This window comes from Colletotrichum graminicola (genome assembly GCF_000149035.1).
Source record: "Colletotrichum graminicola M1.001 genomic scaffold supercont1.30, whole genome shotgun sequence".
Classification (NCBI taxonomy): Eukaryota; Fungi; Ascomycota; class Sordariomycetes; order Glomerellales; family Glomerellaceae; genus Colletotrichum; species Colletotrichum graminicola.
Genome location: NW_007361034.1, coordinates 97,087 through 111,096, shown reverse-complemented (window position 1 = coordinate 111,096; position 14,010 = coordinate 97,087). Strand labels below are relative to the sequence as shown.

The 14,010-nt window shown below is 52.5% G+C and overlaps 4 protein-coding genes across 4 annotated transcripts; 1 reads left to right on the top strand and 3 right to left on the bottom strand.

The window, feature by feature from the left end:
- Positions 1 to 3,291: 3,291 nt before the first annotated feature.
- On the bottom strand, positions 3,292 to 5,896 carry GLRG_07311 (DIL domain-containing protein; the record flags this gene model as incomplete). The annotated part of the gene is made up of 4 exons (XM_008097996.1): positions 3,292 to 4,788; positions 4,841 to 5,239; positions 5,293 to 5,669; positions 5,755 to 5,896. 4 exons carry the CDS (start codon positions 5,894 to 5,896, stop codon positions 3,292 to 3,294), a joined length of 2,415 nt encoding a protein of 804 aa, XP_008096187.1.
- Positions 5,897 to 6,699: 803 nt separating this feature from the next.
- On the bottom strand, positions 6,700 to 7,829 carry GLRG_07310 (allantoicase; the record flags this gene model as incomplete). The annotated part of the gene is made up of 2 exons (XM_008097995.1): positions 6,700 to 7,670; positions 7,736 to 7,829. 2 exons carry the CDS (start codon positions 7,827 to 7,829, stop codon positions 6,700 to 6,702), a joined length of 1,065 nt encoding a protein of 354 aa, XP_008096186.1.
- Positions 7,830 to 9,458: 1,629 nt separating this feature from the next.
- Positions 9,459 to 10,284, top strand: GLRG_07309 (cytochrome b561; the record flags this gene model as incomplete). Its single annotated transcript, XM_008097994.1, has 2 exons — positions 9,459 to 9,606; positions 9,680 to 10,284. 2 exons carry the CDS (start codon positions 9,459 to 9,461, stop codon positions 10,282 to 10,284), a joined length of 753 nt encoding a protein of 250 aa, XP_008096185.1.
- Positions 10,285 to 11,994: 1,710 nt separating this feature from the next.
- On the bottom strand, positions 11,995 to 13,119 carry GLRG_07308 (chitin synthase export chaperone; the record flags this gene model as incomplete). The annotated part of the gene is made up of 5 exons (XM_008097993.1): positions 11,995 to 12,540; positions 12,594 to 12,687; positions 12,746 to 12,927; positions 12,999 to 13,034; positions 13,090 to 13,119. The coding sequence occupies 5 exons, from the start codon at positions 13,117 to 13,119 to the stop codon at positions 11,995 to 11,997; spliced, it is 888 nt and encodes a 295-aa protein (XP_008096184.1).
- Between the last annotated feature and the right edge of the window lie 891 nt (positions 13,120 to 14,010).

Below are 14,010 nucleotides of genomic sequence, written 5' to 3'. Positions count from 1 at the left end.
GGGCAGTATGGCATACCTTGTGGGTCAAGTGAAGACGAATGTACAAGTGCAAGATCCAAAAACCAGCTATCTGAGAAGGAGGAGCCGGAGAGCTGGACGTCCTTTCTTTTCTTTCTCTATCTGTCTTCGAGACCTTCGCTCCCGATTCGCCCCTCTCTGGGTATGTTGGTGTTCTCCTTCACCTCTAATCCCAAGTATCCTTGCCAGAGTAAGGTAGAAAAGTGGCACAAGTGATGAGTTTGATGGCCCTCTGTTCAGCCGCCCAGCCAGGTCAGGGCCGCATTGCAAACGCAGGAAGCGGTGCTGCAGGACCGGCAGTGGTCCGGCACCACATGGCGGTCGGGGTGGAGTACGTGCCCTGCCGCAGAGAACAGAGAAGGAGTACGTATCGGTACGTACAGACACGTACCGCTAGCGGCTTCCCGATCTCATTGGCCTAGCAAGGGTCTGGGACAACCGTGTGGGATCCTTTTTTTTTTACAGAGGCGTTTTTGTTTTTTATTTTGATATTTTTATATGAGGGCGTTGTCTGACCATATTCACTATCGCCACCAACAGGCCAACAGTTTTATATCCTTTGCCATCATCCTTAGCCAGGCACAGAGTTCACCCCGGGCAGGTATGTGGAAGACAGCAGAAGCAACGACCGCGAGAGTCCACCCGCGATCAGCCACATGGCCAATCGCCCAAACAACGCAGCAACACAAACGCTTCGTGATAGGTTACTTGGCTCGGGAGCATAGCGACCGTGTCAGCCACTGGTTCCGTAGTTCCCCAGTTCCCGCCATCTGACTATGCATCCCTACCCAACAAAAGGGCCACTTTTTCGGTCATGAGCATTGCATGCCATCAAGTCGGTGAGCATTCTCCGTCTCTCTTTCTGACCCTTCCTTTTTTGTAGAGCTACGCAGCAGTTACCGCTACTCGGGGTCGGGGTCATTCAATATTGAGCCCGCGTTGCTGCATGATAGGCTCCGCACCGCCAGTTCCTCATGACTGCTAAATCGATGGATATTGATAACGATACCACAGTCCCTGTCATCGGTGGTTGGTCCATCAACGCCCTGCTTTGCTCCGATTCAATTGTACACAAATTGCCCGCAGCGCATGAAGGCAGCACAAGAAAGGCTGGCCGAGGCGACCGTAATATTAAGGTGACACATGTTCTAGGAAAAGAAGCAACGCGATCTCTATGATCCTCTGACACCCCCCCTCTTCTCCGGTGGAGCTATCATTGTGGCTCTCCACACTAGCTGTAGCTCTTAGAGAGTGTGTCTTCCAGGTCCCAGCTCTCCCTTCAGCATGACGGGCTGTTCCATCTCCGCGTTCACACACAAAAGTGAAGCATATGCATGGCAAACAAACGCCACGGGCCCCTTTCTCATCCATATTCTCTTACAACATGTATGCTCTATCGATTTCATGACTCCTACTGTATTAAACAAGCCAACCTACCTACGATATGCTGGCAGTCACACACGGTTGGGCTCCAGATCAACTCTAGCCCAGAAATCCCTGGTTCAAAACAGCCCTCAATTAGTTCTGTTTCATACGTATTAGGCGACGCTTTGAGTCCAATACAAACTCGAGCTGGAAAATGTCGCCAAAGCTAGAGTTAGACTGCCAAGCATATGCTTGCTCGCTCGCCATCCTTCCGATAGCTAGATCGATCCTCGCTTAAATCTTTCATCAATAGCAACATCCTGGTCGATAGTTGCCGTCAGCTTAAGTCGGTAGTCCTCTTTGACATCGCCAGCTCCGAGAGATCGGCTGGAGCGAGAGGGCTAAAGAAGCGAGGTGTATCCAGCTCAACTCGGCCAAACACCATGCCCGATTTGGGAAATAAAAAGCAATCACTTTGATGAACCTCTAGGAAACGCCTTCATGCATGAATGGTTCAAAATTACCTTGCTGCGTACTTACCTCCAGCTCTTTTGTTCTCCCCGGAACCGCAATGTGACATCTGACAAATTATCGCATGAGAGCCAAGTGCCACCCGTATACTAAGCAAACACGAGAGAGGAGGGAAAAGAAGAAGAAGAAACCTTCTCATTCAGCTATTCTCCGCGCCTCGCGTGACACTCTAGCTGTTGTCACGTCCAGAAGCACCGGCGGTATTTGCGCGACAATCCTCGACAGCCGACCGCCTGGGACAACTACAGGGGACAAAGATCTGACGTGGCACATTGAGCCAGCTCATCCGTCCTGGGGCCCAGTACCATTTCGTATTGTTGTTACCAGATATGGTTGTTAAGAAAAACCCCTTTGACTTGCAAAGCCCACGTCGGGCTCAGTTGGCTAAACCCCTCTTCAGGGTCCTCTCCACCCTTCACTTTTCTCCTGTCCGTGCTCCTGGTCGCCCCACTAGCCTTGGAGGGTTTGCCTGTGACCACAGTCCTGTCCTTTTAACGACTCATCTGAAGCCACGACGAGGCACGGATAGGTAGACTGCAAGTGAAATGGCTGGTAGGGTAGAAACAGGGCGACTCGGCGTGAGCCGCAGACATAGCGACTCACCATCCCAGCATGGATGACTCTCGTTCTCTGTCAACGCGGTCTCGCTTACACCAACTCAAATGTATAGCAACACATCCTCGTCCCCTCTCCGCTTCTGCTCCTGAACGAACCGTTGCGCTAAAGCGGACGGGCTTGATATGGAGCCACCGCATTCCAGCGTGAGGCAACCATGATTGGAAACAACGAGACAGAAATCATTGGTCTGTGGCTTATATATATACATATTCCTTTTTTCCTTTGTTTAGTTGGCGCAGACCAGAGTATTCCGCCTCTTTTCCTCCTACACCCTGGCCCAGATCGGATCATCAGGCTGTTGGTTCTGCTCCATCCTGCCTGACATGATGTTAGGCTAATTACAAAACTTGAACCGACTGTCCTCTTCTTTCTTGGTTGCTCACACAGTATCTACCGCCTGTGATTGAAGCCCCTTTTGATAAGGCCATGGAGGGCGTTCATCCACAAGACCTTCCAACTTCAGGAGTTGTGGGTGCCCAGTACCCCATGCATCTTTGTTTGCTTCCTGCATCTGTGTTATCCGCCCCTTTCTAGACATTCCCCACTGAATCAATCAATCAATCGCTATGCTTGTTGGGGCTACATCGCTTCCATGCTCTGTACACTTCACAGCCATCGGTTCTCTTCTGTTGGATTTGTGCGCTTGTTGAGCCAAACCCAGTGTGCAGCGCGTAACTACAAACACTGGCCCATAATCAAATACTTCATCCTTACCCACCGAGGAAGAAAACCAAAAAGCAAAAAAAAAAAAAAAAAAAGTTAGACCTCTTCATTCTCCCAATCTTTCTCACTAAACATGGGCCCCTTACGTGCGCCACTAGCCTCAAGTTTTGACAAAAACTCCGGCGGCACCGTGGGAATGTACTTGCGTGCTCTCTCTCTGTTGACACCCCCGAAGCCAGCCCCGTACGAGACCAGCATATCCGTGACTGACGGCAGCGTAAATGGTAGCATCATTGCTGGATCCATCAACAAGTTTTCCGGCGCGTCCTCTTCCTCGCCATCGCTCTCATTGCCGCCAGGTGTCTGCGTCGCTGCCTGGCTCGTTGGCGTATTCGTGGTGCTCCCGTTCGTGGGTTTCCCCCTGACTGGTGTTGATGGCGCACTGCTCTTGCGATCCTCTTTCCTACGTACGTGTTCCGCCTGGATCGCGTTTAGATACTTGAGGGCGCTCTTGGGTAGCCCCTTTTCGCCGACTTCGGGTCTGTAATGTGATGCTGCGTGGATGAGCTGCTGTGGGCTTAGCCTCTTTAGCTGTTGCAAGGTACCAACAAGGGCCTCTAGGTCATCGGGACCGAGTGACGAGAAGCACTGAAGCCACTGCAGCAGCTGAATAACGGGAGCCAGGTGTCGCCTGGCAGCGTCCACCGTTGTCTCGCCTGACGACCTTGTCTCGCCTCCTTCGTAATGCTCCGGTTGGCGATTGTTGGTTCTAGCCCAGTCCTCCAACGTCGAGATGTTCATGCGAATCTGCATAGCTTTTGTCCGTGCAAGATATTTGCGGTTAGACATAATGCGGTTGAATAGTTCGGCGCCGAGCCAGTAAAGTAGCTGAGAGATAATTTGTGCCGTAATCACAGAGTGGATATCATAAAGGTCAAGAACGAACAAGGTAGACGACAGTAGGGAGGTGACGTTGCGCGGCGCAGGCTTCGCCCGTTGCTTCGGTGAAGGGGGTCGGAAGCGCTTTTCGAGGGGCTCTTCTTTCACCTGCGCCTTTCGTTTAAAGATCCTCCACTCGTTCTGGAATGCGATGTCTTCGAATCCGGGTATTGTCTCGTGGTCCAACATCGCCGCATCGAGCACCTTATCCAAGCGTCTCTCAGCGTCACGAACGATGAGAATAAAGATTTCGTTTATCAGCTCCGACAGTTGGGCCTGGAATTCGACCGTGGCCTCCACTAGCCCGGCGTCCTTCTTTAAATAATGCAGCAGTAGGGTGGCGTTCGATATCCAAAATGCTAGAATCGTCATGTCCCACTGGTATTGCTCCACGACATCGTTAATCTTGTCCATGGCGGATATCATGAGCTTGGCCAGTAGATCGGGGCTTGAGTGGTAATGCGCGTATCTTGCGCTAAGAAATACCATGTTCGCAGGTACAGGTTTTTGTGCCGGCGATCGTTGGGGGGTCATATTAGTGATGATGATGTCGAGAATGCGGTCGAGCTCGTGTTCCTGGAACACAAACATTTGGTCATGGAGACATCGGGTCCAGTCGAACTCGGGCTGTTCTTCTTCAAGCTCGTCGGAGTTCTGCTTGCGTCAGCATACAGAGTAGTAAGCAGAGTTTTTACCATGGGCCTACCTCTGGCTGGTCGTCCATGCCAACATTGCCTAGATCAACCTCGAGATCCCGGGCGCTGTCCATCATCATTCGTCTTCGCAGCTCGTTCTCCGCCATTTCTTCCTCAAACCGATCCTGTGAGAATCCAGGGTTGTAAAAGTCGTCTGTTCCCGCATTGCCGATATTGTATCCGCTATCATGTAGGTAGAATGACATGTCGCTGTCTGGCGGCACAAAATCGAAGGCGGTGCGGCCGGACGATGTTTTTTGCTCGGCTGAAGCACCATTGTCGAGGAGGACCTTGGCGATGCTTTTATGCCTATTCGTCATCGCCCACATGAGCGCGCTCCACTGGTTACGATCTTGCTTGTCAACGTCTGCGCCAGCATCGATAAGAGCCTGCACCACGCCCTCGTGGCCCTGATCGCGGGTCAGAAAATATACGCCCAGCATTGTATTGTGCCTCTACTCACAAAGCAGCTCGCGTATATGAGGGGTGGTGTCCCGTCCTCGTCCGGCGCATTGATATCCATATAGGCCTTAGCTTTCCCGCTGACAATGTTGGTGACTCTCTCGACATCGCCATTGCTAGCAGCCATGTTCAACGCTCTTTGCAACATGTCTTTTTTTTCACCATCGGACAGCTTTTCGTCTGCTAGTATCGTCTCCTCGTCGTCGAAGCCCGGGCCAACCCGATGAGCGGCTTGAGCGGCAATCATCTCCATGAAGCGCGCGTCGCTGTTCTTGGAGCCTGTTGTAATGTCCTCGTCATAGGTGCGGTCGTCTAAGCTTAGGTCGCCAAAATTGAGTGGCTTTGGAACGACAGGCGTGGTCAGGAACTGCGATTGTCCTGTGTGAGAGGTTGGCTGTCGTCAGTCTGCAGTTTCCCCCTTGCGGGCTTGACAGATGGATAGGAGGGGATGCCGAGAACGAACCTTGCCAGCCATCGTACATTTCCGTCTCGGGGACCAGCTCGACGGGACGATGACTGCGGTCGTCGAGGGATTTGGGCAAGTCATCAGGCAGTGGTCGTTGCTTCTTGCCGCCGAAGCCACCATTAGCGTCCTCGAAGTCCATATTGGGAGGAGGGGCAACCAGGAGGCCCGGCCGGCATGAGTCGGGAGGGGGGGTACACGGAGGTGCTGTTTTATGTGATGCGAGTTCGGTGAGAGATGCGGGAAGTATGCCTGCTGCAGACGGTGCGCGGAAAGTTTCGTGGCGAGGTACTGCTGCGACAAGATCGTGGTTGAGGGCTCTGTGGGTGTGTCGTCCGTCTCTCAGGCTCCGGATCGAAAAAGTCTCGGCACAGCTAATGTCGTGTGATGTCGAGGTGTAAAGAGGGTGTGTGTTGTCCAGTTGAAAGGACTCTCGGTGCCCGAGTCCCGTAACGGCCAACGCCGCCAACCACCAACCGGGGGGTGATCGGCTTGTTGATGTCACTAATAGATTGCGGCGAGGCGCTGAACGACCGTCGTCAGCGTGTGCGAGTAGCCCTGGAACCCCATGGACCGTGCGTCCTTCAGCAATGGGACACTCCCCGAAGGAACTGTAGGTATCCGTACCACACAAGTACCTAGGTAGGTGCCTGAGCGGTCCTCGTGCAAGTACTCCTGTGCGATATGTTTGTCATATGTCTCTTTGATCTCCCATCGTCCCTTTTTAGGACCTCGAGGGAAGAATGGGGGCTGGAGAATAAGTCAGCATTATGTCCAGCTCGTACATCGAAGTCACAACAGCTTCAATCACTGCATACAAAAAGGCACACGCCGATGGACATGCAGGGGGTCATGGTATAGAATGGGTTCCCCCATCTTCTTCTTTATGCTTCATTTGTTTTGATTTCCATACCTCCCCTCCTTGTGCTTCCTCTCACTTAACGTCTACGCCCTCTTTCCAAATACACGCAGTCTCTTGACTCCTCCGTCCGGAATAATGGTAATTTTGACATGTGTCATAGCCTTGTCCTTGACTGCGCTCGGGAAGTCGTGCTCCTGGTCTGGGCCGCACTTGCTTGGGACTACGATCTCCGTCCAGCCGGCAGCGTCCGCCCCAGGTTCGCCACTCTCAATCCACGAAAGGGCGTCGACCTTGACCTTTTGCGGGAAGTTGCCGCGGAAGTGCGCCGTGTCAACAACTACGTTCTGCACGTAGCCTGGAGCTCCGAGGCGAATAATCGTCCAGTCGACATGGCCCTTGGTCCGCGATCTCGCCGTCTCCCAGCCATCGCCCATATCCTTGCCGCGGCCTGGCAGAAGGAGGTTGTCCTTGGTGCCAAAGTGTTGGTCGCTACACGAAATGGCAACACCCCCATTCTGTGCCGCGGCTAGGTCAAAGATGGCTTCCTTGTCTTCGGGGAAGACAGGCACGGCGTGGCCGAACAAACGGAATCTCGCAATGCCTCCGTCTGGATACATGTTGAGACGGACGTGGGTATACTGTTTCTTCTTGGGCTCGGCCAGCTTCCATCCAAAACGCTGCGAGGGTCCACACTCCTCGTTGCCAATAATGGTCTCCCACTGGCCTCTGCCTCCCTTCCATGAGACGACTTCGTCGTCATTGAGGTTGAAGCACCCCTCCACTGAGATTGAGGGGGCGTGGTTGCCGGAGAAAAAGGCCGTGTCGACCTCGACACCCTCGACAGTTCCAGAGGCGACACCAAGGCGGACAATAACCCAGTCGAAAGGTTCGGGATTATGGCGTCTCGTCTCCCAGCCATCGTACCAGGCTCCGGTGTAGACCATCTTACCCGGCTGTCTGATGGGAGGGGTGGGCGTCAACAGATTGGAGGCCTCGGCAAACCATTCATCTGAAAAAGCAAGAATCTTTCCACCCAGGGCAGCTGAGATCAAGTCTGGTCATGTCAGTAAATGTTGAGATGTGTTCTTGCCTGGACGACGGGATGGACGAGGTACACACCTATGCTGCTTGAGCGGAAAGTCTTATCGATGTCATCTGGTGCGACCCTCGTGGTGTTGACTTCTTCCAGAGCGTATTCCTGTTCGCTGGCCATCTTGAAGATTGGATGGCGGGGTATGGAGGGGTTGACGAGGGGTAAAGCAGTGGTGAGATTGCTGCTTCACCAAGACAAGGCTTACAAAGATGTTTTGAAGTGGAATACAGTGATGGGATCCGTACAGAGTGTGGAGGGGAAATTGGATGAGTTGGGGATATCTTGCGATTAGGAGAAGGAAAAGCCACAGAGAGTCATGGCCTGCCGCCCGCGGCACGTCAAAGAGGGTGCGCGCCGAGCGGCCACTTCCGACGTCGGGCGGCCACAGCTGACGGCCGCATCCAGGGAGTTGGAGGTGCCGCCGGCCAGAAGCGCGCGCGCCGTCCGCGATAAGCAAAGGTGTAATGATTCGAGCGAATTAGCTAACAACCAGGCGGCGGACCAATCTAGTGCTACTTCAATGCTCCAGTTGGTTGTGTGCCCAGTCCCTGCGCTCGTCCCCGCTGCGAACTGTTCGGGTAGGCGGGGGCGGGCCTGAGCCAAAGCCGGACTAGAGGCTCTTCAACGATCGCACGTGTCTTCTGTTATGAGCACTACATAGTATCTTTGCCTGTTTTCTCGCGATGCTGAATTTGGGCCAACTGTTACGGAAGCTGCTTTCTGGGTACATCAACAAGTTGAGTTCAGAGCTTCGCGGGTGGCCTGCAGCATCAAAGCCACATATCTCAAAGACATCAATGGCCTTGTAGCAGCGCCCACCTGATAAGAAGCATCAAACCGCCCGAACCAGCCTTGTCCCAAGAGCACTATGATATCTGTTGGGCATTAGGTGGCAGTAAATCGTCATCGCCAGACGTTGTACATCGCGGCTAAGATGATAAAAAATCAGTATGACAACGAGTGCCTTTGAGAATGGAAGCAGAAGCATCAACATATCATGTGAGGTAGCATGCACTGGCGTTGGAAACCGGCCGGAGTCTGACGGGTGTCGGATGTCATCTGTTAAATGTTGACCATGTTTCGAACCGCCTTATGTTTACCATCGGTTTCGGCTAATTGGTCTCCCATTTTGTCTGGTCAATTAACGTTTGGGCTTGCAACAGCTGCTACGTAGTAGACAGAAGCCGAGCGCTCCATGCAAAATTTCCACAGATGACCAAAGATGCTGCCGCAATATGTGCCGATGACGGGAGGAAGCTTGAGGATTGACGTCCTATGGCCAGAGAAATGGGATGAGGGGAGCGTGCGGAGTGTGCGAGCGAGTGTGACAGAGTGGGTAAGATCTGGTCGAGTGCCCTCCAATCTACAGCGTCCTTTACCCGACCATCGCTCTGCATGTTACTGCCCTGCCCCCTGCAGCAGCTACTCAATGAGAAATCCACAGCCTCCGATAGGTCACAGCTCGAGACGAGCTCTCCGTCATCGATGCCGCCATCGATGACCTCCGTTGCCCACTGACCACCCAAGTGCCGTTCTATCCTTTTTCTGTTTATCTCTTCTCGAAACTGGCGTATATTGCCCACAGGAGAAGCATTAATCGCAACAACACCCCGCGGAACACCTTCTTGTTCTTGCCTTAATCCACATCGAGAGACATAAACATCATCCAACTCCGATTTCTTCGAAAAACGACACTGCGCACTGTCGCGTTTTCCACTTGAGTAGACTACCAGGACAACCATCGAGACGATGTCATCGGCGGCAGGCCTGCCCGAAACCCCTCCCTCTCAGGACCGGGAACAAGGCAACGACCATGATGAGCTGGAGCCTCTGCTTGGCCGACCCGGCGATGCCCAACAACCCCCCAGCCAATTCATCGTTAGGAACCTTATTCTCGGTATGCACCCCCCCTTTGATCTTTCTGCCTTCTTTCCTTTTATTTTGCTGTAACTAATGTCATGACCTTCGAGGCACCGGCATCATCGCTCAGTTTGGCGCAGTAATATTCGTCGCCATGATCTGGGCTGCCGTCCTTACCAAAGATGTGATCCTTTTCTCTGGCCACCCGCTTGCTCAGAGTCTCGCCATCTTCACCCTCACCCAGTCCATCCTCTCCCTACAGCCGACACACACCCCCGACCAGAAGCGGGTTGGTCAGCGTGTCCATGCTGTCCTTAACCTGCTCGCCTTCCTTTTCCTCGTCGCCGGCATTACTATCATCGAGTATAACAAGTTTCGCCAGGGCCCTGGCTCCCACTTCCACTCCGTTCACGGCTACCTCGGCGTCATCGTTTCCATTATCCTGCTGCTGCAGTACATCGTAGGCTTCACCATGTGGGCTACCCCACGGCTTTACGGCGGCGAGGACAAGGCCAAATCTATCTGGAAATACCACCGTTGGAGCGGCTACGTTGTCCTAGTTCTCCTGCTGGTTACGGTAGCGACGGCCGTTGGCACGCCGTTCAACGAGAACGTGCTCAAGCTGAAGCTCTGGGCTGTCGTTATCACCGCCTTGTTGATACTAGTTGGTATCGTTCCGCGCGTGCAGAAACAGAAGCTTGGCTTCTCGAATTAGACTTATGAGAAGGAGATCGCTGGGATCTGCGTTGTCGGATGTCATTGGGACGCGGGTTTGTCAAGATTCAGCGACTCTATACGAGCACACAGACAGGGATATTATAGTGACTATCGACAAGGGGCATTGTGGTCAAGCTTCGAGATGTTGCATGAGAGCTGCAATGAATCGTTGCTTTAAACCCGCCAAGTTGGATCATGTTTTCGGGGGGTGCCTCAGCTAGGCGTTGTTGGGCTGCATGATTTGTCCATTTTGGGAACCTTCGAGAGATTGGTGCAGGTTTCCTTTGCCCTATCATGGTAATCATGAGTTTATGCGCATTTCTGCTCTAGTTATTTGGGCCCAGATCTGCTTTGTCTTCAATAATGCTCGATATGGATGTCCGCCCCACTGGGCATAATATGGGAGAGAGAGTCATGCACAATTATTCTTAACCTGAAGCCTCTAGACGGCTTTTCACTGTCCATCTGAGTATTTCAGCGGTGAAGCTTTGGCACGTCCAAGTTTGGCCAACACAAGGCCGCCTCGGAAGCATATGAGACCAAAGCCCGACAACAATTCTTGGGATCACGTTTTTGACCTACCAAGCTATTGTTCGGTGCCTTGAGGTTGGCATACTTCAGTGTGAATAAGGAAAACTGATCGACACTGAAAAGCGATTGGGCGTATACCGCTTTGTTTCGTACCTCTCAAGAGCCTGCGACCATAAACGTTTGGTACTACCCTACGCAGCGGTCCAATATAGCCAAGCCATGGTCCATTTCCTCATCATCTCTTTGTATAGTTTCCTTGCGGCAGTTATACAAGACGTAGAAAAGTTGCCCCTTGCCCATAGAGTCCGACTTGGAAGCCGATATAGCGTTTACAAGAGCCGCTCAAGGAAGGGAGCATACATCCAGACACATTTCGAATAGTATCAGCAAACGGATACGAGCATGTATCAATTCTTCTGTCATCTGATTCTTATATACATTGGTCGCGCCTCCGGGGTATACTATCCGCTACTGCGTTTGAATATCAAAGTACGCTGTACAGGCATAAACAGACGTCTCTACCGCTCCTTCATCAAAAATTTGTATGGGCACTAGTCCAATAACACTGCTCTTCCCAACCTCATAAATATGGCCGAAAGACCTGTTATCGTCTATCGCTACGTCAAACGTGTGACGCCGGCCGGCCATGTCATGGCCATTGCCAACTCCTGCATCCAGGAAATCGAAATTATAACAATCCGCCATGCGTGTCTCATACCTTGGCATTGAATACTCGTTCCGGTCGTTCAGCCGCTTGACAAGCCGTTGGCCGGCGAAAGAGTGTAAGAAATGAATGTTGCAATACGAGACCTGAGTGTCCCCAAACTGATTAGGGCGTATCCGTATCGTTTCGTCGTGGGCTCAGCACAAGTGGCCAGGTTTTCCGGACCGCACAAATTATTATCCAGACCAAGTTTTCGGTGCCGCCCAGTTTTGGCTTCCTCCAATGCTACATTATAGCACTGCGAACATTGCTCAGAGCCCCAAAGCCCATAAGCAAACTAGCCGTTGGCGAAGGCATGAGGGCATGGCCTCCGACATTATTAGTTCAACAACAATAGCAGAACACCGCAAGTTCATGCTCATCCTCGTCAAAATGCTCGATGAATCTGGTCATGTAGGAATTTGGGTGACTCTTTCCTCCTCTGTTACTTTCCGCAGGAATATGACTTCCACTCTAGGGGAAGTTGTTTCCAACAGGCATGGGCCAATCATCCTCGGTGATACTTGACCAGAATACCCATACTGCGACAACAGCGAGTAGAGTGAAAAAGGTCTCGAAGAGGGCGCCGTCGACTGCACCGTTGGTTCCATTGCAGATTTGAGAGCTTACAACGTAGTTGAAGATTTGTCCGATAGCGAAAAGGAGTAGAGCGGCAGTGAGATAGAGCATCGGGCGCATTTCGCCCAACACACGGATAACCAGAATGGCCTCGAGGACGAAGAAGGCGACAAGGAAGATGAGAGGCGCCAGCTGATACAAGACGTAAAGTGCGATGTGACGGTTGGGCGGTTGGTAAGATGAGCTCCAATAGCCGGTCCATTGGAAACCAGTGTCAAGGGTAATGTAGAGCGTACCACCGAGTAGGATAGCGGCAGACGCCATGATTAAACCCATTGACAACGGTGTTCCGTCATCGACGATTTGGTACCCCACGACGGCGTTGAGCATCAGTATCCATGTTGACGCAACGATCATGCCAATGTGGATTCCAGTGAAGGCCTAGACGTCTGTCAGCTTGGTTGGGCTCGAAGGCACCCAAGGCGGGCACTCACAATGCGAACGTTTCCGGCCAGCGGGAAGTCACCGACAGTAAAAATTTCGCATAATTCGATAATGATGAAGCTAGCGAGGAACAGTTGCATTTCTCTGCGAAACAAGTTAGCATGCTGGGCGAGCGCATTCCTGAGCGACGTCACAATCTTACCTTCGACCTACCGCAGCCTTCTTGCGCTCTGACCGCAGCAATAGGTAGATGGATGCGATGATAGCAAAGGCAGCAATAAGTATGGAACCAAGGTTGCCCAGCTTACGGCCTCCACCAAGGGAAATTCCCGTCAACTCACAACCTCCCCATGGCCCTGATTGACTGTGACTGTCGGAGAGCACCTGGGACCGGGCGAGTTAGTGCCGATTACGAAGGGCTTTCCGAGGCATCTTGAGACACGGATTGAACGTACATTGCAGACCGGTAGCGTCGAGTCTCGGCAAAAGTTCTAAAGGCAATCAGCATAATGATAGGCGTGGATTTGCAGGGCGGGCATGTCTTACAAAGAAATTGCCAAATTGCGTCGACCCCATTGTGGCAGACGATTTGCGGCGTGGCTGATTACCAAGTACCGTCGGTTGAGTTTCTTTTCCTACGGGCCCAACGTTGCTTGCCAGTTGGTATCGCGGGGAAGCACAATGACCTGAGGGTCTCGGCGGTCACAAATGACGGTTGTGAGGGATATGAATTATGTTGGGGTCGTTGCGCAGACTTGAACGTGCAGCGGCGAGGTCGCGAAACGTCGCAATGGCACAGCTAGTGATTATATTCAAACCCTTCGTTGTTGGTATTGCGGGCTGGCAGGTGCTTGCAGAGCCGGAAAGTTGTGATGATAGGATTACTAGTCAAGTGGTGTTGTCGGGTGGCTGGTCGAGAGTGCGAGCGGGTCCTTGTTTCGAAGCCTCGTATTCTTCCCCCGTCGCGACGCGACTTTCCTCTCGGTTGGTCTTGAGGCAGCTTTTCGTCTCTTTCTGGCAGACGCTCCTCTTGATATCCTCGTAACCAGCTCTGACCTGTCGGTGTGGTCGTCGTGCGTGAATGCGCAATCGAGATACTGGTGCGACCTCGGTTCGAGAAGGGGAGTCGTGGTTGCCTTTCAGGGGTGAGGAGGATAGTGAGCAAGCAACAGCTGTGTGAGCAGGCGCGATTTGACGAAAAAGGCGTGGAAGGTGTCGGAGGCGGCGCAGTGGGTAGTGGAACAATATAAGCCAAGTTGGTACCTACCTAGGGAGTGGAGGCTTTTAGTCCATTGGAGGTTCTGTGCCGTTCTCTTCCAGCAATAACGCCGACGGGGAGGATGAGAATGCTAAGGCAGGAACAAGGTATCCGTACTGGAGGTACATTACTAGTGTAGTGTAGAGGGAGGTATTTGTCGGGGGAACATCATCCATGCCACCATCCATGTCAACATCCTCGCTTCGTAG